Source organism: Pongo pygmaeus, chromosome 11, assembly GCF_028885625.2.
Source record: "Pongo pygmaeus isolate AG05252 chromosome 11, NHGRI_mPonPyg2-v2.0_pri, whole genome shotgun sequence".
In the NCBI taxonomy this organism is placed as follows: domain Eukaryota; kingdom Metazoa; phylum Chordata; class Mammalia; order Primates; family Hominidae; genus Pongo; species Pongo pygmaeus.
Window position 1 is genome coordinate 57,824,952 of NC_072384.2, and position 24,608 is coordinate 57,849,559.

Sequence of the window (24,608 nt, forward strand, 5' to 3'; positions counted from 1 at the left end):
CTTATCACCTTCTAACACTACTGTGTATAATATACTTATGTATTATGTTTATGGTTTTCAGTGTTTCTGTTTCATGAGTACACGAATTTTTGTATATTTTATGCCAATAAATGTTCAATAAATATTTGTTGAAAATACGAAGGATAAGTCAGTCATATCTTCATCTCGTTTGTTCCATTTTCCTTTTGGCTGTTCACCACTCTATTAATTTGCAAAATGTCTTTATGTATTAGGGATTTTAATCATTTGTAACTGATATGTTGCCAACATTTTCCTGTTACTTCATTTTTACCCTTGTCAATTTTTTTCCTCTAAAAATTTTTAGAATAGAAACAATACTCATATGGATCAAAATTCAAAAGGTTTAATGAAAGAGGATACAATGAAAATTCTTTCTCACACCTACTCCCCCAGGCATCTGGCTCCCCTCCCTCAAGATGAATGTTATCAATTTTTGTGTATTGTTTCAGACATGTAAAAGCAAATATATAAAAATATATGTTTGCTTTTTCCTGTTTTACACAATGTAGACTGTACATTGCTTCGATTACTTAACTACATACCTCACCCTAACCCTTACATACTGTTCCATGTCAGTTAATGTAAATTCTTACAATTTTTAATCTGCAGAATAATATATTGTGTGTATGTACAATAATCTATAAAACCAGTCCCTATTGATATTAAGGTTTTTGCTCAATCTTTCACTACTGCAATGAATAACTATAAAAATAAATCAGTATATACATATTCAAGTACATTTATATGATATATTATTGAGATTTGGAGGCTGTCAGGACAAAGGGCATATGCTTTGTGATCTGGGAAGTCCTGCTGATCTGCTCTATAGAAAAGTTTCACCAATTTAGACTCACTTTAGCAGAATATAAAATACCTGTTTTCTCCACACTCTTGCCACATCTGTTAGATTTAGTTGCAGATGATAAAAACTATTCAAACTCTTTAAGCAAAAAATAGTTTATGACTAGATACTATATGACTTACACAATAATGCCTCTGCCATGATTAGGAAAGGCCCCACCTACCACCTCAGGAAGCTATAATGTCAGAATATGATCACATGAGCAACGTGAATGCCTCACTCCTTGCTTCTTTTCCCTTTAACTCAATTCTGAACCCAAATTCATCCAAGGATTTTGGATTGTCTGAGCCCAAATCGCATCCATTGACTGATCTGTTCATGGCAACATGCTATAGTTTATAAAATGCTTAATATAAGAGAGCAATAGTCTTCCCTCATTATGCTTCTTTTCCTCAGAATCCTCCTAAATTCAAATTCAGATTAATATTTTAATCCTGTGAATAATATTATTGATATCATTAAATTTATATATTGACAGAAAGTATATCTATAATTACTCAGTCTTCTATTCTGAGACTAAAATATCACTTGTTCAAGTTTTATGTCCTTCAGTAACATTAGAAACTTTTTTTCCTATAGTACAGATCTTTTACATTTCTTGTTAAATTAATTCCAAAATATTCTATATTTAGAATTGCTATTGCAAACTATGTTTCTTTCTTTCGTGAGATGTTCTAGATGGCCACCGTTTATATATATGAAAGTTTGGGTTCTATTTATATTAATTTTATACCCAGCCATCTTACTAAATTATCTTTTTTTTTTTTTATTTAAGCTTTAGGGTATATGTTCACAATGTGCAGGTTAGTTACATATGTATACATGTGCCATGTTGGTGTACTGCACCCACCAACTCGTCATCTAACATTAGGTATATCTCCTAATGCTATCCCTCCCCTCCCCCCACCCCACAACAGGCCCCGGCGTGCGATGTTGCCCTTCCTGCGTCCATGTGTTCTCATTGTTCAATTCCCACCTACGAGTGAGAACATGCGGTGTTTCGTTTTTTGTCCTTGCAAAAGTCTGCTGAGAATGATGCTTTCCAGCTTCATCCATGTCCCTACAAAGGACATGAACTCATCCTTTTTTATGGCTGCATAGTGTTCCATGGTGTATACTGGCACATTTTCTTAATCCAGTCTATCATTGATGGACATTTGGGTTGCTTCCAAGTCTTTGCTATTGTGAATAGTGCCGCAATAAACATATGTGTGCATGTGTCTTTATAGCAGCATGATTTATAATCCTTTGGGTATATACCCAGTAATGGGATGGCTGGGTCAAATGGTATTTCTAGTTCTAGATCCCTGAGGAATCGCCACACTGACTTCCACGATGGTTGAACTAGTTTACAGTCCCACCAACAGTGTCAAAGTGTTCCTATTTCTCCACATCCTCTCCAGCATCTGTTGTTTCCTGACTTTTTAATGATCGCCATTCTAACTGGTGTGAGATGGTATCTCATTGTGGTTTTGATTTGCATTTCTCTGATGGCCAGTGATGATGAGCATTTTTTCATGTGTCTGTTGTCTACATAAATGTCTTCTTTTGAGAAATGTCTGTTCATATCCTTTGCCCACTTTTTGATGGGGTTGTTAGATTTTTTCTTGTAAATTTGTTTGAGTTCATTGTAGATTCTGATTATTAGCCCTTTGTCAGATGAGTACATTGCAAAAATTTTCTCCCATTCTGTAGGTTGCCTGTTCACTCTGATGATAGTTTCTTTCGCTGTGCAGAAGCTCTTTATTTTAATTAGATCCCATTTGTCAATTTTGGCTTTTGTTATCATTGCTTTTGGTGTTTTAGACATGAAATCCTTGCCCATGCCTGTGTCCTGAATGGTATTGCCTAGGTTTTCTTCTAGGGTTTTCATGGTTTTAGGTCTAACATTTAAGTCTTTAAGCCATCTTGAATTAATTTTTGTACATGGTGTAAGGAAGGGATCCAGTTTCAGCTTTCTACACATGGCTAGCCAGTTTTCCCAGCACCATTTATTAAATAGGGAATCCTTTCCCCATTTCTTGTTTTTGTCATGTTTGTCAAAGATCAGATGGTTGTAGATATGCAGCATTATTTCTGAGGGCTCTCTGCTGTTCCATTGGTCTATATCTCTGTTTTCATACCAGTACCATGCTGTTTTGGTTACTGTAGCCTTGTAGTATAGTTTGAAGTCAGGTGATGCCTCCAGCTTTGTTCTTTTGGCTTAGGATTGACTTGGTGATGCGGGCACTTTTTTGGTTCCATATGAACTTTAAAGTAGTTTTTTCCAATTCTGTGAAGAAAGTCATCAGTAGCTTGATGGGGATGGCATTGAATCTATAAATTACCCTGGGCAGTATGGCCATTTTCACGATATTGATTCTTCCTTCCCATGAGCATGGAATGTTTTTCCATTTCTTTGTATCCTCTTTTATTTCATTGAGCCGTGGTTTGTAATTATCCTTGAAGAGGACCTTCACGTCCCTTGTTAAGTTGGATTCCTAGGTATTTTATTCTCTTTGAAGCAATTGTGAATGGAAGGTCACTCATGACTTCGTTCTCTGTTTGTCTGTTATTGTTGTATAAGAATGCTTGTGATTTTTGCACATTGATTTTGTATCCTGAGACTTTGCTGAAGTTGACTATCAGCTAAGGAGATTTTGGGCTGAGACGATGGGGTTTTCTAGATATACAATATGTCATCTGCAAACAGGGACAATTTGACTTCCTCTTTTGCTAATTGAATACCCTTTATTTCCTTCTCCTGCCTGATTGCCCTGGCCAGAACTTCCAACACTATGTTGAATAGGAGTGGTGAGAGAGGGCATCCCTATCTTGTGCCAGTTTTCAAAGGAAATACTTCCAGTTTTTGTCCATTCAGTATGATATTGGCTGTGGGTTTGTCATAGATAGCTCTTATTATTTTGAGATACGTCCCATCAATACCTAATTTATTGAGTGTTTTTAGCATGAAGTGCTGTTGAATTTTGTCAAAGGCCTTTTCTGCATCTATTGAGATAATCATATGGTTTTTGTCATTGGTTCTGTTTATATGCTGGATTACGTTTATTGATTTGCATATGTTGAACCAGCCTTGCATCCCAAGGATGATGCCCACTTGATCATGGTGGATAAGCTTTTTGATGTACTGCTGGATTCAGTTTTCCAGTATTTTACTGAGGATTTTTGCAGCGATGTTCATCAGGGATATTGGTCTAAAATTCTCTTTTTCTGTTGTGTCTCTGGCAGGCTTTGGTATCAGGATGATGCTGGCCTCATAGAATGGGTTAGGGAGGATTCCCTCTTTTTCTATTGATTGGAATCGTTTCAGAAGGAATGGTTCCAGCTCCTCCTTGTACCTCTGCTAGAATTCGGCTGTGAATCAATCTGGTCCTGGACTTTTTTTTGGTTGGTAAGCTATTAATTATTGCCTCAATTTCAGAGCCTGTTATTGGTCTATTCAGAGATTCAACTTCTTCCTGGTTTAGTCTTGGGAGGGTGTATGTGTTGAGGAATTTATCCATTTCTTCTAGATTTTCTAGTTTATTTGCACAGAGGTGTTTGTAGTATTCTCTGATGGTAGTTTGTATTTCTGTGGGATCGGTGGTGATATCCCCTTTATCATTTTTTATTGCATCTATTGGATTCTTCTCTCTTTTCTTCTTTATTAGTCTTGCTAGTGGTCTATCAATTTTGTTGATCTTTTCAACAAACCAGCTCCTGGATTCATTGATTTTTTGAAGGGTTTTTGTGTCTCTATTTCCCTCAGTTCTGCTCTGATCTTAGTTATTTCTTGCCTTCTGCTAGCTTTTGAATGTGTTTGCTCTTGCTTCTCTAGTTCTTTTAATTGTGATGTTAGGGTGTCAATTTTAGATCTTTCCTGCTTCTCTTGTGGTCATTTAGTGCTATAAATTTCCCTCTACACACTGCTTTGAATGTGTCCCAGAGATTCTGGTATGTTGTGTCTTTGTTCTCGTTGGTTTCAAAGAACACCTTTATGTCTGCCTTCATTTCGTTATGTACTCAGTAGTCATTCAGGAGTAGGTTGTTCAGTTTCCATGTAGTTGAGCGGTTTTGAGTGAGTTTCTTAATCCTCAGTTCTAGTTTGATTGCCCTGTGGTCTGAGAGACAGTTTGTTATAATTTCTGTTTTTTTACACTTGCTGAGGAGTGCTTTACTTCCAACTATGTCAATTTTGGAATAAGTGTGGTGTGGTGCTGAGAAGAATGCATATTCTGTTGATTTGGGGTGGAGAGTTCTGTAGATGTCTATTAGGTCTGCTTGGTGCAGAGCTGAGTTCAAGTCCTGGATATCCTTGTTAACTTTCTGTCTCGTTGATCTGTCTAATGTTGACAGTGGGGTGTTAAAGTCTCCCATTATTATTGTGTGGGAGTCTAAGGCTCTTTGTAGGTCTCTAAGGACTTGCTTTATGAATCTGGTTGCTCCTGTTTTGGGTGCATATATATTTAGGATAGTTAGCTCTTCTTGTTGAATTGATCCCTTTACCATTATGTAATGGCCTTCTTTGTCTCTTTTGATCTTTGTTGGTTTAAAGTCTGTTTTATCAGAGACTAGGATTGCAACATCTGCCTTTTTTTGTTTTCCATTTGCTTGGTAGATCTTCCTCCATCCCTTTATTTTGAGCCTATGCGTGTCTCTGCACGTGAGATGGGTTTCCTGAATACAGCACACTGATGGGTCTTGACTCTTTATCCAATTTGCCAGTCTGTGTCTTTTAATTGGAGCATTTAGCCCATTTACATTTAAGGTTAATACTGTTATGTGTGAATTTGATCCTGTCATTATGATGTTAGCTGGTTATTTTGCTCATTAGTTGATGCAGTTTCTTCCTAGCCTCGATGGTCTTTACAATTTGGCATGTTTTTGCAGTGGCTGATACCAGTTGTTCCTTTCCATGTTTAGTGCTTCCTTTGGGAGCTCTTTTAGGGCAGGCCTGGTGGTGACAAAATCTCTCAGCATTTGTTTGTCTGTAAAGGATTTTATTTCTCCTTCACTTATGAAGCTTAGTTTAGCCGGATATGAAATTCTGGGTTGAAAATTGTTTTCTTTAAGAATGTTGAATATCGGCCCCCACTCTCTTCTGGCTTGTAGAGTTTCTGCTGAGAGATCAGCTGTTAGTCTCATGGGCTTCCCCTTGTGGGTAACCTGACCTTTCTCTCTGGCTGCCCTTAACATTTTTTCCTTCATTTCAACTTTGGTGAATCTGACAATTATGTGTCTTGGAGTTGCTCTTCTCGAGGAGTATCTTTGTGGAATTCTCTGTATTTCCTGAATTTGAATGTGGCCTGCCTTGCTAGATTGGGGAAGTTCTGCTGGATAATATCCTGCAGAGTGTTTTCCAACTTGTTTCCATTCTCCCCGTCACTTTCAGGTACACCAATCAGATGTAGATTTGGTCTTTTCACATAGTCCCATATTTCTTGGAGGCTTTGTTCGTTTCTTTTTATTCTTTTGTCTCTAAACTTCTCTTCTCGCTTCATTTCATTCATTTGATCTTCCATCACTGATACCCTTTCTTCCAGTTGATCGAATCGGCTACTGAGGCTTGTGTATTCGTCACGTAGTTCTTGTGCCTTGGTTTTCACCTCCATCAGGTTCTTTAAGGCCTTCTCTGCATTGGTTATTCTAGTTAGCCATTTGTCTAATTTTTTTTCAAGGTTTTTGACTTCTTTGCCATGGGTTCGAACTTCCTCCTTTAGCTTGGAGTAGTTTGATCGTCTGAAGCCTTCTTCTCTCAACTTGTCAAAGTCATTCTCCGTCCAGCATTGTTCCGCTGCTGGTGAGGAGCTGCGTTCTTTTGGAGGAGGAGAGGCACCCTTATTTTTAGAGTTTCCAGTTTTTCTGCTCTGTTTTTTCCCCATCTTTGTGGTTTTATCTACCTTTGGTCTTTGATGATGGTGACGTACAGATGGGGTGTTTTGGTGTGCATGTCCTTTCTGTTTGTTAGTTTTCCTTCTAACAGTCAGGACCCTGAACTGCAGGTCTGTTGGAGTTTGCTGGAGGTCCACTCCAGACCCTGTTTGCCTGGGTATCAGCAGTGGAAGCTGCAGAACAGCGGATATTGGTGAACAGCAAATGTTGCTGCCTGGATCGTTCCTCTGGAAGTTTTGTCTCAGAGGAGTACCCGGCCGTGTGAGGTGTCCGTCTGCCCCTACTGGGGGATGCCTCCCAGTTAGGCTACTCGGGGGTCAGGGACCCACTTGAGGAGGCAGTCTATCCGTTCTCAGATCTCCAGCTGCATGCTGGGAGAACCACTACTCTCTTCAAAGCTGTCAGACAGGGACATTTAAGTCTGCAGAGGATTCTGCTGCCTTTTGTTTGGCTATGCCCTGCCCCCAGAAGTGGAGTCTACAGAGACAGGCAGGCCTCCTTGAGCTGCGGTGGACTCCACTCAGTTCGAGCTTCTAGGCTGCTTTGTTTACCTACTCAAGCCTCAGCAATGGCGCGCACCCCTCCCTCAGCCTCGCTGCCACCTTGCAGTTTGATCTCAGACTGCTGTGCTAGCAATGAGGGAGGCTCTGTGGGCATAGGACCCTCCGAGCCAGGCATGGGATATAATTTCCTGGTGTGCCGTTTGCTAAGACCATTGGAAAAGTGCAGTATTAGGATGGGAGTTACCCGATTTTCCAGGTGCCATCTGTCACCCCTTTCTTTGACTAGGAAAGGCAATTCCCTGACCCCTTGTGCTTCCTGGGTGACGCGATGCCTCGCCCTGCTTTGGCTCAAGCTCGGTGCACTGCACCCACTGTCCTGAACCCACTTTCCCACATTCCCCAGTGAGATGAATCTAGTACCTCAGTTGGAAATGCAGAAATCACCCGTCTTCTGCGTCGCTCATGCTGGGAGCTGTAGACTGGAGCTGTTCCTATTCAGCCATCTTGGCTCTGCTTTCAAATTATCTTATTTCTATAGATTTTTTTCCATTGATTGACATGAGTTTTTCTTGTAAAAACTCACTATCTGCAAATAAGATAATTTTACCTATACTTTATAACTCTAATATCTTTCTCTTGTCTAATTGTGTTGCCTAGTATTTCCAGAATAATACTAAATAATGGTGGTGATTACAGACTTGTTTCTCACTAACAAAAATGCTCTATTGTATTCCCATTAAGTTTTTGGAAGTTAATATATTTTATTATAGGAAAAATGTATTCATCTATTCCTTTTATATTTTTAAAGAATAAGTGTTAGCTTTTTAATGGCATTTCAGTGTTCATGAAGATAAGCCATAATAGATATCCTTACATTAACTATTTTAAGGTGCTGGAATCATGACAGTGAATATTTTATTTAGAACTTTTATATTAATAGATATAAGTGAGATTGGGGCATAATTTTTGTATGTGTGCAATTTTTTCAAGATTTTCTATCAATATTATACTTGCTCCATGAACATAACTTAGAAGTTTCCCTCCTTTTTCTATGCTCTGAAACAGTTAAATAGCAATGACATTTTTATTTTTTTCTGTGTTTAATAAACTTTATATTCTTAGCGCAGTTTTAGAGTCACACCAAATTAAGCAGAAAGTATAGAGTTCCCACTTATCCTCAGCCCCCATGCAAAATAAAACCTCTTCCACTGTAAGTATTCCTTGCCAGAGAGTACATTTGTTATCATCAATGAACCTACAATGACACATCATTATTACCCAAAGTCCATAGTTTATATTAGGATTCATTCTTGGTGTTGCACATCCTATGAGTTTTGACAAACATGTCATGACATTTATCCACCATTGTAGTATTGCACAGAATAGATTTATTGTCCTAAAACTACACTGTGCTCTGCCTACTCATTTATCCCTCCCTTCTAGCCCCGGCAACACTAATTTTCTTACTGATTCCATAATATTGCCTTTTCCAGAATGCCATACTGTTGCAATAATACACTATGAAGCTTTTTCAGATTGGCCTTTTTCACTTAGTTATACGCATTTAAATTTCCTGCAAGTCTTTTCATGGTTTGCTAGCCCTTTTCTTTTTAGCGTTGAATAAAATTTCATTGTCTGTATGTACCACAGTTTATTTATCCATTCACCTGCTGAAGAACATCTTGGTAACGTCCAAGTTTTAGTAATTATGAATAAAGCTACTATAAACATCCATTTGCAGGTTTTTGTGTTGACATATATTTTTGATTCATTTGGGTAAATAGCAAGGAGCATGACTGTTGGATTGTATGGTAAAAGTATATTTAGTTTTGTAAGAAACTGTCAAACTGACTTCCAAAGTGGCCATACTATTTTGAATTCCCACCAGCAATGAATAAGAGGTCCTGTTGCTCTACATATTTGTTTCCCAGCATTTGGTGTTGTCAGTGTTCTGGATTTTGGCCATTTTAATAAGTGTGTAGGGGTATCTTATCTTAATTTGCATTCTCTAGTGGCACATAATGTGCAGCATCTTTTCATGTGCTTATTTGCCATCTGTATATCTTTTTTGCCGAGGTGTCTTCAGGATTTTGCCCATATTTTAATCAGGTTGCTTCCTTATTGTTGAGTTTTAAAAGTAATTTGTATATTTTGGATAACAGTCTGTTATCAGATGTGTCTTTTGCAAATATTTTCTCTCATTCTGCAGCTTGACTTGTCATTCTCTTGACATTGTCTCTTGCAGAGCATAAGTTTGTCATTTTAATGAAGTTCAGCTTATCAATTATTTCATTCATGGATCATGCTTTCGGTCTCAAAAGTCATTGTCATACCCAAGATCATCCAGGTTTTCTCCTATGTTACCTTTTAAGAGTTTTACAGTTTTGTGTCCGACATTTAGGCCTATGATACATTTTGAGCTAATTTTTGTGAAAGGTATCTAGATTCTTTTTTTGAATATGTGTGTCTAGTTGTTCCAGTAACATTTGCTGAAAAGACTATCTTTGCTTCATTGTGTTGCCTCTGCTCCTTTATCAAACATGGCATATATGTGGTCTATTTCTAGGTTCTTTTTTTTAATTTTTTTTAATTTTAATTTTTTAAATTATACTTTAAGTTCTGGGGTACAGGTGCAGAATGTGCAAGTTTATTACATACGTATACACGTGCCATGGTGGTTTGCTGCACCCATGACTGTGTCACCTACATAAGGTATTTCTCCTAATGCTATCCCTCCCCTAGCCTCTTCCACCCCGCAACAGGCCCCGATGTATGATGTTCCCCCTTGCTGTGTCCATGTGTTCTCATTGTTCAGCTCCTACTTATGAGTGAGAACATGTGGTGTTTGGTTTTCTGTTCTTGTGTTAGTTTGCTGAGAATGATTGTTTCCAGCTTAATCCATGTCCCTGCAAAGGACATAAACTCATCCTTTTTTATGGCTGCATAGTATTCCATGGTGTATATGTGCCACATTTTCTTTATCCAGTCTATCATTGATGAGAATTTGGGTTGGTTCCAAGTCTTTGCTATTGCGAATAGGGCCACAATAAACATATGTGTGCAGGTGTCTTTATAGTAGAATGATTTACAATCCTTTGGGTATATACCCAGTAATGGGATTGCTGGATCAAATGGTATTTCTAATTCTAAATCCTTGAGGAATCGCCACACTCTCTTCCACAATGGTTGAACTAATTTACACTCCCACCAACAGTGTAAAAGCATTCCTATTTCTCCACATCGTCTCCAATATCTGTTGTTTCCTGACTTTATAATGATTACCATTCTAACTGGTGTGAGATGGTATCTCATTGTGGTTTTGATTTGCATTTCTCTGATGACCAGTGATGATGAACATTTTTTCACATGTTTATTGGCCACATAAATGTCTTCTTTTGAGAAGTGTCTGTTCATATTATTTGCCACTTTTTGATGGGGTTGATTTTTTCTTGTAAATTTGTTTAAGTTCTTTGTAGATTCTGGATATTAGCCCTTTGTCAGATGGGTAGATTGCAAAAATTTTCTCCCATTCTGTAGGTTGCCTGTTCACTCTGATGATAGTTTCTTTTGCTGTGCAGAAGCTCTTTAATTAGATCCCATTTGTCAATTTTGGCTTTTGTTGTCATTGCTTTTGGTGTTTTAGTTATGAAGTCTCTGCCCATGCCTATGTACTGAATGATATTGCCTTGGATTTTCCTCTAGGGTTATGATTTTAGGTCTTTATGTTTAAGACTTTAATCCATCTTGAGTTAATCTTTACATAAGGTATAAGGAACGGGTCCAGTTTCAGTTTTCTGAATATGGCTAGCCAGTTTTCCCAACACCATTTATTAAGTAGGGAATCCTTTCCCCATTGCTTGTTTTTGTCAGGTTTGTCAAAGATCAGATGGCTGTAGATGTGTGGTGTTATTTCTGAGGCTTCTGTTCGTTCCATTGGTCTATATATCTGTTTTCGTACCAGTACCATGCTATTTTGGTTACTGTAGCCTTGTAGTATAGTTTGAAGTCAGGTAGCATGATGCCTCCAGCTTTGTTCTTCTTGCCCAGGACTGTCTTGGCTATGCGGGCTCTTTTTTGGTTCCATATAAAGTTTAAAGTAGTTTTTTCCAACTCTGTGAAGAAAGTCAATGGTGGCTTGATGGAGATAGCATTGAATCTATAAATTACTTTGGGCAATATGGCCATTTTCACAATATTCATTCTTCCTATCCATGAGCATGGAATGTTTTTCCATTTGTTTGTGTCCTCTCTTATTTCCTTGAACAGTGGTTTGTAGTTCTCCTTGAAGAGGTCCTTCACATCCCTTGTAAATTGTATTCCTAGGTATTTTATTCTCTTTGTAGCAATTGTGAATTGGCGTTCACTCATGATATGACTGTCTGTCACTGGTGTATAGGAATGCTTGTGATTTCTGCACATTAATTTTGTATCCTGAGACTTTGCTGAAGTTGCTTATCAGGTTAAGGACATTTTGGGCTGAGACGATGGGGTTTTCTAAATATACAATCATGTCATCTGCAAACAGAGACAATTTGACTTCTTCTCTTCCTATTTGAATACCCTTTATTGCCTTCTCTTGCCTGATTGCCTTAGCCAGAACTTCCAATAGTATGCTGAATAGGAATGGTGAGAGAGGAGGACATCCATGTCTTCTGCCAGTTTTCAAAGGGAATACTTCCAGTTTTTGCCCATTCAGTATGATATTGGTTGTGGGTTTGTCATAAATAGCACTAATTATTTTGAGATATGTTCCATCAATATCTAGTTTATGGAGAGTTTTTAGCATGAAGCACTGCTGAATTTTTTTGAAGGTCTTTTCTGCATCTATTGAGATAATCATGTGGTTTTTGTCTTTGGTTCTGTTTATGTGATGGATTACGTTTACTGATTGTGTATGTTGAACCAGCCTTGCATCCCAGGGATGAAGCCGACTTGATCATGGTGGATAAGCTTTTTGATGTGTTGCTGGATTCGGCTTGCCAACATTTTATTGAGGATTTTTGCATCGATTTTCATCAGGGATATTGGTCTGAAATTTTCTTTTTTTGTTGTGTCGCTGCCAGGTTTTGGTATCAGGATGATGTTGGCCTTATAAAATGAGTTAGGGAGGATTCCCTCTTTTTCTATTATTTGGAATAGTTTCAGAAGGAATGGTACCAGCTCCTCTTTGTACCTCTGGTAGAATTCGGCTGTGAATCCATCTGGTCCTGGACTCTTTTTGGTTGTAGGCTATTAATTACTGCCTCAATTTTAGAATTTGTTATTGGTCTACTCAGGGATTCGACTTCTTCCTGGTTTAGACTTGGGAGGGTGTATGTATCCAGGAATTTATCCATTTCTTTTAGATTTTCTAGTTTATTTGCGTAGAGGTGTTTATAGTATTCTCTGATGGTAGTTTGTATTTCTGTGGGATCGGTGGTGATATACCCTATAACATTTTTTATTGTGTCTATTTGATTCTTCTATCTTTTCTTTCTTATTAGTCTGACTAGCAGTCTATTTATTTTGTTAATCTTTTCAAAAAAAGCAGTTCCTGGATTCATTGATTTTTTTGAAGGGTTTTTCTTGTCTCTATCTCCTTCAGTTCTGCTCTGATCTTAGTTATTTCTTGTCTTCCGCTAGCTTTTGAACTTGTTTGCTCTTGCTTCTCTAGTGATATTAGGGTATCAATTTTAGATCTTTCCTGCTTTCTCTTGTGGGCTTTTAGTGCTATAAATTTCCCTCTACACATTGCTTTAAATGTGTTGCAGAGATTCTGGTAAGTTGTGTCTTTGTTCTCATTGGTTTCAAAGAACTTATTTATTTCTGCCTTAATTTTGTTATTTACCCAGTAGTCATTCAGGAGCAGGTTGTTCAGTTTCCATGTAGTTGTGCGGTTTTGAGTTCTTAATCCTGAGTTCTAATTTGATTGCACTGTGGTCTGAGAGAGTGTTTGTTATGATTTCTGTTCTTTTGCATTTGCTGAGGAGTGTTTTACTTCCAATTAGATCGTCAATTTTAGAATAAGTACGATGAGATGCTGAGGAGAATGTATATTCTGTTGATTGGGGGTAGAGAGTTCTGTAGATGTCTATTAGGTCCGTTTGGTCCTGAGCTGAGTTCAATTCCTCGATATCCTTGTTAACGTTTTGTCTCGTTGATCTGTCTAATATTGACAGTGGGGTGTTAAAGTCTCCACTATTAATGTGTGGGAGTCTAAGTCTCTTTGTAGGTCTCTAAGAACATGCTTTAGGATCTGGTTGCTCCTGTATTGGGTGCATATATATTTAGGATAGTAGATCTTCTTGTTGCATTGATCCCTTTACCTATTTCTAGGTTCTTTATTCTGTTCTGTCGATCTGCTTGGCTATTCTCTGGTCATACCACACAATCTTGATTACGGTTAAGTCTTGAAGTTGGGGAGTATCAGTCCTCCAACTTTGCTCTTCTCTTTCAATATTGATCTGCCTATCTGGGTCTTTCATCTTTCCACATCAAGTTTACAATCAGCTAGTTAGTCAATATCCAAAAAATAATTTGCTGGGATTTCGACTGGGATTGCATTGAATGCATAGATCAAGTTGGTTCCTTTTATTCTCCTGCTGCCAGAAGCAAAAGGGAATTTTTATCAGATATTTACAGTGAGGACCTGATATAGCTCCTGGAGTAAAACTCACAAAAGTGTGGAGTGCATCCTATGACTGGGTCCTCCTGGAGTTTTTAAGTCTCAGAGTTGTCCACACTGAGCCTCTAGCAGTTTATCAATTATGGTTCAGGGTTTCTTAGCTCATTATTGGTTCCTGCAGAGCTTTCTGCTCATGTGTTTCTGCTCCAGTAAGTTGTAATTCTTTGTATCTTTCTGTCTCTCCAATTTTGGGGGAAGCATTTTGCGCTGTGGTCTCACTTATTTAATAGATCAAAGACATCTGATTTTTCAGTTTGTTCAGCTTTTTATTTGTTGTTAGAAGCAAGTGGCAACTATGGTTCTATATGCTAGACTGGAAACCAGAAGTCTCTGTCTTCTAGAGTTAAAATTTCTCTGAGTAACGATCATGCTAGATTTTTAAAAATATTTATGCCATTGTATTTATTTAAACTCTTTATGAGTTTCAGTGAAAATAATAGGCTTTGAATGGCCTTCTCCACTTCAAGATTATTTACTTTTATTTTTATCTCGTTCTTTTATGATTTTCTTTCTTCATATCTTAACGCACCTGGAGGTTATTGAGTCGAATAGAATGAAGAGATCTAACCTTATCTTCCAATTGCCTATTATCTAATGCTATCTCTTTAATAATCTGATATTACCCCAGTTTTGAAATTAGCCTTTATTGTAAATTAAATCATTATATTTTTCTGCTTTATTTCTGTTTTGTTCCACTGATCCGCTACATACTCCACAGTCACATAGAACTTTCTAAGTTATTTCGATTTTAAAATATATATATTTATATTTGGCTGCACAAGTCCCATCCCTCCACCAATAGTTAACCTTCATTTTTAAAGTTTGCTGATTTTACAAGCTTAATCTTCCTAATAAATTGGAATATTTTAAATAATTTTTCAGATTAATTCCATGAGTCATGGATATTTTGAAGCCAAATCAATTATTGTATTGAATTAGGGATGTTTTTAGTTGCAAACCACTAGAAAGCCAAGTCACACTGGTTTAAGACAATAATTGGGCCAATGGCCCTTAAAATTCCAGCAGTGACGTGGACTTCCCATACCATTCAAACAAGGCATCAGCTCAGTTTCTCCAGGACTCCTGAGGCCCTGCCCTGTCTTCAAAGGCTGTCTTCCTTTGGTCACCAGATGACTGCCAGCAGCAACGTCAGCCATGTGCTTTCTTGGTAACATCCATGCAGAAGAAAAGATACCGCTTCTCACAAGCACCTAACAAAAGTCCTGAGCTTTGCTCAGGTAGCCTATGCTAACCCTACCCATTCTTCAAAGTTCATAGTGAATTTTGCTTCCTCCATCAATCCTCCTAAGTTATTTTATCCTCAATGTTCCTTTCCTCGCAGAAATATTAGCATGTGTATTAGTCTGTTCTGATGCTGCTAATAAAGACATACCCAAGACTGGGTAATTTATAAAAGAAAGATGTTTAATTGACTCACAGTTACACATGGTTGGGGAGGCCTCACACTCATGGCAGAAGGCAAAGGAGGAACAAAGTCACATCTTACATGGTGTCAGGCAAGAGAGCTTCTGGCAGGGAACTCCCATTTATAAAACCATCAGATCTAGAGACTTATTCACTACCATTAGAACAGTATGGGGGATACTGCCCCCATGATTCAATTATCTCCACCTGGCCCCACCCTTGACATGTGGGGATTATTATAATTCAAGGTGAGATTTGGGTAGGGACATAGCCAAACCATATCAGCATGTGATGTATATTCATCTAATCCTCTCCTGAGGATTAGACCTCCCTGAGCTAGTCACTGCGACCTGAGAAAATGAGGTTGCACTGACTGGTACATACTCCCAATCACTGCCTACCTTTGGATCTAGAGATGGGGTCATTTCAAACCAAACCAGCGAGCTACTATAAAATAGGAAGAACTGAATAAACACTGGGACTAACCATGATGTCCACTGCCTTTAGCCAATGAAAACCTTTTATAATTAAACAATGTCCCCTGGATATTTCAACTTTCATATGGCATAGCAGTGCACAACTGTCTAAACTATGCACACACTTCCACATACATGAACACAATCTATGTGAACCCAATAACTAGAACAAAGAGGGGAGAAGGCCATATCAAAGTAGTGAAGACACTGGTAAACTGGAAGTACAAATAATATTATGATTGAACCTATAATTCATTGTCCTAGGTAGAACAGTATACTTTTATGCCTTACTGCTCACAAGCCACAGACTACTGATAGCTACCACCTCTGTATTTATTCAAAATCGCTCTTTTACTCTTTCTTCTCAAAGACACAACTCCTGTAACCTCATTCGGTTTTTATTGATGCTTCATTATTTCCTGCCAGCATACTTATAAAATATTTTCTTTAGTTGACGTTTGCATGTTATTTTTATTTGGTCAGGGTACATGTATATATGTTTCTTCCCCCAAATATTCCAAGCCTTCTCAGAGGCAAAGCCATATACTAAACTAATCCGTCTGTTGAACCCCCTACCAGGGAGCTTGCAATGACTACTGTATTTTAAGTTTTATTCAATAAATATTCATCAAGTGAAACACATCATCATCTGAATAAAATGTATTATGGATAATTATAAGTGGCAAGCAGACTATGAAACTAGAATTTATGAACTTTATATTCCTCCAAAGTAGATTCCTACTGTTCCCATAACATGCCTTGCCTTCATTGTTTTTCTTTTCAAATTCAACTCAATTGAACAATCATTTATTTAGAAGATGTTAAGGATACAAATATAACTACTAAATTACTTTGTCCTCATGGGGTTTACAGTCTAGTCATTTAATCTCTCTTCTTAGAATGCCTCCCCACCGTCTTCTGCCTATGCTAAGCATACCCCTTCTTCAAAGTCCATAGTGAATTTTACTTCCTCCATCAAGCCTTCCTAAGCTATTTTATCCTCAATATTTCTTCCTTCTGCAGAATTGTTAGCATGTGATATATATTCATCTAATCCTCCACTTAATCTTTAGTAATTTTAATGTAGCTGTGAATCTCAACTGTTTCTGAGTCACACAGGGTTGCATTATGAAAGAGCAGAAATTGAGATTAGTTAAAAAGAAAGAAGGAAAATTCTGTGAAGAATAAGTGTTACTGGAAGAAAGCCATTTTACACTGCTAAGGCAAACTCCTCCCTCTTGAAGAGTCACTAACCTAGAAACACCATGATCTCAGCCAGCTTTCTCAGGGAGATAAGGAATCATCTGGGAGAGGAGGTCCTGGGCCAGCCAACTTGCTTTAAATGATAGGGTCAGATTTACTCTCTTCACAGCTACAGTTAATCAGCCTGATTATAATGCCCTCTCCACTACCAAACAAAAAAATCATCTTCCTCTTTCTTGATGAGTTCTAAAATCTCTTTAACAAGACTGGGATGGGGAGTGGGAAGACAATGTTCATTTAACAATTGGAGACTTAAGTGTAGTGCATGGTTGAGTTAGTACTTCACTATGACTGAGTTCCAGTTAACATGTAATTAATCAATCATCAAGTGTAAATTGTATATTATTATTTCTCAGCTTTACTGCAAGATAGGAAAGAAGAAAGGAAAGGAGAGAGATGGGGAAGGAAAGGCTATCAGGAGACCAAAAGGTGTGTGATGGGGAGAAGCTACCATCAGAAAAAGGGGTCCAACTTCAGGTAGAATCGGCTCTATTCACTGACAAGTGTGCTAAGACCAATAGAAGCTATAACTGAAGAGTTTGATCAGGAAGCTACCAAAGCAAATAACTCTACTTGGTATAATTTAAGTTTTTTCCCCCTGTAATTTATTTCTTACCAGTAGTAGTTTCATACAGAGGAGCTGAAGTTCACAGGCAATTCATAAGAAATATAAATATTTGTCATATTCGTCTTCTTCCATTCCAAAGTTATAAACCTTTTATTTTAATTTACTATAAATGTGTCCCTTAAATAGTTATCTTTTTAAATATACCTTCTTTCGGGGAAAATATTGAGGTCAATATCATAGCACACAAAGCCGTTTCCCTACAAAATGTCCCCTAGAAGCTTCATATACACTATAAGGTAGACCATTGATCTAGTTCAGAGTGGTGTATCCAGATTTGTCATCTAAGTGAATTTTAACATAGAAGACACTAGAGAAGATGACCACTGCTAAACTGAATTTTAAATCACTGAACATTATATTCACCACGCAGAAGTGGATAATCATTCTCGGAAGAAAACCAGAAGTCTATTTCCCAAAAATGAAATTTAACATATAGAAGAAAATTTTAAAAATTTAGAAAACATACTCTGTGTTGATCATAGGATAAAATTACAGTCCATTACAAGTAACATAATTCCATGGGTACATTTTCCATTGTATCAATTACTGCAGAGCAGCTTCATATCTTGAAAAGAAAAGTTGTGGTTACTGAAAATTCATATTTGAAAACTATTTCTTACCTGTGTAGTGAAGATCTCAATAAGAGATATTTTCAACATGTCTTAACCTTATAAAAATCTTAAGAACTATTATGTCAAATTTTTTTGAAAAAATAAAACCCTCTCTATTCATCAAAAAGTCAATCTAAACATTTATTGATTATATTCCAGTTACATAGTAACTATACAGTAAGTTGGAAGTATAGTGACCCCAAACAAAAATAAAAAGTTAGTGTCAAAAGTCTACACAGGACTCAATTAGTTTTATCTTATCACCTGTATATGTCTTCCAACTGCAGATTAAAGTCTTGAAGCTTCTTTTGATATTTCTGTGTAAACTTACAGAACTCACTGAGAATTGAAGATTTCAAATCAGGGTATGGGCATTCCAAACTTTCTAATTCAATGGGCAGTTCACTAAGCAGGTTAGTCTTTTCTTCCAAAGAATGATCTAGAATCTGAAAAAAAGTATATGATTATTTTATTTAACATAAACGACAAATTGATAAACACATAAATTACTAGCCACATCACACTTACCTTTATACTCCAGTCTGAAAGATCATTTTCTATTCTCTGTTGCTCCAGGCTAAGTCTTTCAAAGACAGTTTTCAATTGTTTCTTCACAAAGTCAACCTATAGGACATTTGGAACAAGTAGTAGGCAAATTATTGCAATTCATTCCATACTTATATTTAAAGACACAATAATTATTCTCAAAAGCCAATCAGTGATGAAGTTTAAAGACCTGTGGAAGAGAGTTAAAGAGATGCCAGCCAGGTAGGCAGCGCTCATCAGACAAATGAACTGCGATGAGGCTTCTAGACATCCCAAAAATAAGCTCAGAAAGTACAGTGCAGTCACAGTCACTCTGCACTCACCTTTTTATTTTCTCTGTGGTAATGCAGAGAACTTACCAGGTGTCTCTGCTCCAATCACTCCTTCCTTCCCTTGCATTCTTGCCTCTAATCCCCAGCTGGGCATATATTTATATTTTTTATGAGTATTTATAAAAGCAATATAACATTACAGAATAACTGAAAAATAGAAAAAACCACCTAAATTTTTATCAAACATAGCACACCTATACTCAAGAAGTTTATGCTCAATTGAGGGGAAGCAGTTGACAAACTAATAAAAAATATGTGAGAAAGGGTCAGGAGCAGGAAGGCAATGTCAAAATAGGGTGGTGTGATAGGCAGTGACTGTGGCTTCTCAGCACAGGCCTCTCAGACAAGAGGACATTTGAGCCAAGATCTAAATGGCAAAGAGTCATATTAACAGGACAGAAGAAATAGCCAGTACAGGAATGGGCCTGGCATGTCGGAGAAACAGAAAGAAGGCCAGCCTGGGTGTGACTGAGCTTTTATGGCATAGTGGAAATGTCAGGTAGCAGATGTGATTGAAGAAGCAAAAAGGGGGCTAGGTGGATAGAAGGACTTACGTACTCACAGGAGCCCCTGGGGAATTTCAGCAACAGATGACTTAATCCCCCTGCGCTGGGGTAAGATCCCAGGATGCACTCGGAGGAGAGGCAAGAATGAAAGCAGGGAAGCAAGTTATGAGGCCACTGGAACATTCCAGGCAAGAAATGAAGGTGCTCGACAGAGCTCAGGCATGTGTTTAAAATATTTAGTGGATAGAATTAGCTGACCTTCTATTTAAATATTAATTACGTATTAATATCAACTAATATACAAGTCACACGTGTTTGTTTCTTATCTCAAACTCTCCTAGTTGGGACAAAAATGAAATATTACATTATGGAAAATAAAGGTAACATACTAACCTCTTCCAATACTTTCATGGAGTTAAACTCAATATGTGGGTGTGAATGCGGCAAAGTGTGATGCTGTCTGTATTTTAGATCTGCTCTCAGCTGCTGAATAGGATTTATTACATTTTTAAGATATGTGCACTGTTGTTCTGATAGCTCTTGCTCTATGGCGAAACAAAATTGAATCAAAGGAACACATTATTATTTTAAGTGTCTCCAAAAACAGATCATTAGAATACAGATTTATTTGGGGATTTCCTTAGAAAAAAACAAACGGCAGTTAATATTAAAAGAACATTAAGTGAGTGGCCCATTCTCATTCTTCAAAATAAAACTCCCCTTTAAATATAGGATCAACAAAATCTTACCAAAATTTGTAAGGTCACAAAGACATTCATTTCCAATGTTCTCTTCATTGAGAAGGGATTTTATTTCAGATTCCATTTTACATCTGAAATAGATGTGATCTCAATAAATGTTACAATCATAAACATACATCTAGGTTTTTAAAAAATAACCAGAGATATTTAGTCTAATATGGCTTTGTCATCTGTTCATTTAAACCATGTACTAAATTCCTAACATGGCTTGAGTCCTTGCTAGACACTGAGGTAGATGCATAGGCTCAGGCAGAAGAAACAGCGTGAGCAAAGGCCAGCCCACAGCAGGTCATGGCATTGCATGTGGAGAGGGCCCAGGGCATTGGGAAGCACTGAAAGTCAGTAGGCTACCCTCACTTCCTCAGATCCGTGTTTCAGAAAGATTCCCAAGACAACAAGATAGAGCAGAAGGACATGTGAGCAATGGAGATGGAAGATGAAGAGTAGGGGATCAGACAAATCTAGACCAACAAGGAGGTAATTTTAAAAGTTCACAAAGGATGAGACCCTGAATCACAGAGGTAGAAGTATACTTTATTTTTAATATACTAATAAGAGCAACAAATCTTCATGAGCTTATATATGTATACATATATGTGTACATACGTATGTACACATATATATATATATATTTTTTTTGGACTGAGTGTCGCTTGGTCGCCCAGGCTGGAGTGCAGTGGCACAATCTCGGTTCACTGCAACCTCCGTCTCCTGAGTTCATGTGATTCTCATGCCTAAGCCTCCCGAGTAGGTGGAACTACAGGCATATGACACCACACCTAGCTAATATGTGTGTGTGTGTGTATTTTTATTAGAGACAGGGTTTCACTATGTTGGCCAGGCTGGTCTCGAACTCCTGACCTCAGGTGATCCGCCCACCTTGGCCTCCCAAAGTGCCAGGATTACAGGTGTGAGTCACCACACCTGGCCTACATATTTTTAAAATATAGTCATTTTTTAGAATAAAACCATAACTAACTCTAAATGGGCATCCAAAAATATTATAGTCTACCCCTTGCTTATGGCAGATTCGATTAAATCATATAAAAGAGTTTTATGAGCATTACAGTATTAAAATGGTATAATATAAAAAAGCAGCAATTATAATCCTTTAATATAATTATTATTTTAATTTTTCCAGATAAGTTTCTAGCCCTCATCTACATGTAGATATATTTTACATGGTCATAACATGGTATATTTAACATTTTATGTTGTGGGATTTTTTTTTTTTTGACTAACACTAGTTTTTTTAAGATATTTCTAAATAGTTTTCATAATTATCATTTAATGGCTCCATAGTATTCCATTTTATGTATGTGTCATTATTTTCTCTCTTTTTTTTTTTTTGAGAAGGAGTCTTGCTGGGTCACCCAGTGCAATGGCGCGATCTCGGCTCACTGCAACCTCCACCTCCCGGGTTCAAGCAATTCTCCTGCCTCAGCCCCCCGAGTAGCTGGGACTACAGGTGCGCGCCACCATGCCTGGCTAATTTTTGTATTTTTAGCAGAGACAGGGTTTCACCATGTTGGGTAGGCTAGTCTCAAACTCCTGACCTCAGGTGATCCACCTGCCTCGGCCTCCCAAAGTGCTGTGTCATAATTTTCTAAGCCAATTTACATGGGACAAGGTTTTGGTTTTTGTTTAAATGTATAAAGGAGGGGTGATATTGTAAATGATACCTCACTGTCTATTTTTCCAGCAGGTAGTTTCTGCCAGAAATATTTTTAAGATCACATTTGCAACTGTTACATGGAGGATGAGTGCATAATGGTTGAGTCAAACCAGAAGTTATTCCAGAACAGATTTGTTTAACCAAAAACACAGCACTTAAAAACCATCTAGCTTAGCACCCAGAAAGTCATAACAGAGCATACAAACTGCCAAAAAATGAAGCTATGGGTAATTTTTGATGTTCTGAGGAGACTGATTCTCCACCTAGAACTTTGGCACCTTTCTGGAAGGATAAGAATCTACACCATGGTAGACACCTGAAGGCTCAAAAATGCCCTTCACCAGGGTGTCTTATCTGCAGGTGGTTGCACTGAGTAGATCAATACATCATCTGGGCAAATGAGCACACAAAAATTAAGGGATTCTTTGTGGTACCAGAATGAAATGAGGGAGAAAGTGCCTCTGGAAAAGTGTATCAAAAACCTCAAGGGGTATAATTTGATTAAGCATAACACAATTTAAATAAAACTGTATAAATGTAAATATTAAACATAATTTTACATTTGAAAATTTTGTCTAGTTTTCTTAGTACAGATTTCAAAGAATCAAAGTCTGGCCACATGTTTTCATTTTGTTTTGTTGTTTTTAGACAAGGGGTCTCACGATGTTGCCCAGGCTAGAGTACAGTGGCTGTTCATGGGTGCAATCATAATGTACTGAAGACTTGAACACCTAGGCTGAAGTGATCCTCCTGCCTCAGCCTCCCACGTAGCTGGGACTACTGGTATGTACCACCACACCTGTGCAAAATTTCTTTTATTTTTGCCAGCAAGGCTAGACCAGTTGGATCTCAGGTGATGTAAATAGAACCCTGTAGAAAAAGGAAAAAGCTACTCAACTCCAAGGTCATAGAGCACAGAAATTAGGGGCAAATGTTCCAATCCCAGCTCCACACAGACTAGGTTATTTATGATCTACAAATTAACTTTCATCATCTGAGACTCAAGATTCTCAGTTGTAAAACTGAGAGAGCAATAACGACTACTTCGTAGGGTCGTTGTAAATATTAAAGGAGATAAAACATGTAAAGGACTTAACATATTCAGTTGGTGCAAAAATAATTATGGCTTTTGCCCAACCTAATATTACCTGGCACATATTAAATTACCTAACAAATGTTAGGTGTTATTGTAGGCCCTTATCCTCTGTCTGCCTGAGATTCTTAAATGTTGTCTTTTATGGGAAGGCATAGAATCTTACTTATTAAAAGGGGATGTCGATTTCTAAAGGTTGACAAACACTGTTAGGACTTTAACTACTTCTAATTTGTTGGTGGCCCTAAATTCTCCACAAGGTAGTCATTTCTCTAACTTATCTCCTATTGCTGTTAGTTTTTAGTTGCACCGAACACAAATTGAAATTAGCCTGCATTCTAGAATAACATAGAAACTTATCCTGGAATTCTTCATTTTGTCTAATTTTCAGCCCTTACAAGTTCTGAGACATTAAGGTTATCACTACTTAAGTGTTTCTCACCTCCATTTTCTTTGTGTCATTCCAGGCCAGCCAAAGGAATTATTTCCCATAATGATATGTGTACACCTCTTCTACCTAGCTTAAGAACAACTTAATATACACATTAAGAAAGATGTGGAATAGCCAAGATTTAAAAAAAACAAAAAACTTTACCCAGTGTCTTCCTTTACATTTGAATTTGAATCAGTGAACACCACAATTAAAGCTTCCTAATGGCTTTCCTTTTTGTCATGTTTCAAGTTATGCACATTTTCAAAAAAAAAATTTCAATAGGGTCAAACATTCACTCCACAAAAGGTGACTTTTTGAGGGATAAGATGGGTCTAATTTCATTGTTTTTAAAGTAGCTGTATGGTGATGAAGTCCATATAACTTTGTTTTTCTATGTTTTAAGTTACACAATAATGTAAAACCACTTTCAATTATAAGCCTTCTACTTCACATAAAGGAGTCATCTGCCAGAATAAGAAACTCATCAACATGAAAAACACCTAAGTCAAAAGTAAAGTTAATGGCATTTAGAAACTTTACTTAGAATAAGACCACAGAAATTAACATTTTGATATAAAATAAATGCTTTAAAATGCACATTTTAAAAGCACACTTTATAAATATCATCATTAAAACAAGTATACAAGCTATAAATGAAGGAGAAACACATCTGCCTTCTCTTTTTGCCTTGACCTTTAAAAAAATTAATTTTTCAAAGATTACAATTAAGATCAACTGTAGAATCAATATTTCATTTTAATTTATCTTTATGTGACGGGTGGAAATAATAACAAAAGTCAAAAAGCAAAATTGAGTAAGTTAGTCATGATGCACTTACACCCAGAAATCATTTGCAACTTGAACTCCTTGTTCATTAGTTCATCCATGTATTAAAAGCATTTACATCTCTCCTATGTATTCTACTATATAAAAATGAA

The 24,608-nt window shown here is 37.3% G+C and overlaps 1 protein-coding gene across 4 annotated transcripts in view; it reads right to left on the reverse strand.

The window, feature by feature from the left end:
* The window catches only part of CCDC148 (coiled-coil domain containing 148), a 280,505-nt gene that overhangs the window by 148,680 nt on the left and 107,217 nt on the right, over window positions 1–24,608 (reverse strand). For all 4 annotated transcript variants that reach the window (XM_054477298.2, XM_054477300.2, XM_054477299.2 and 1 more), the window contains 4 exons: window positions 20,458–20,540; window positions 20,102–20,253; window positions 18,853–18,948; window positions 18,589–18,770 (listed from right to left, as the gene is read on the reverse strand). In XM_054477298.2, coding sequence (XP_054333273.1) covers window positions 18,589–18,770; window positions 18,853–18,948; window positions 20,102–20,253; window positions 20,458–20,540 — 513 coding nt within the window. The remainder of the gene's footprint in view (window positions 1–18,588; window positions 18,771–18,852; window positions 18,949–20,101; window positions 20,254–20,457; window positions 20,541–24,608) is intronic.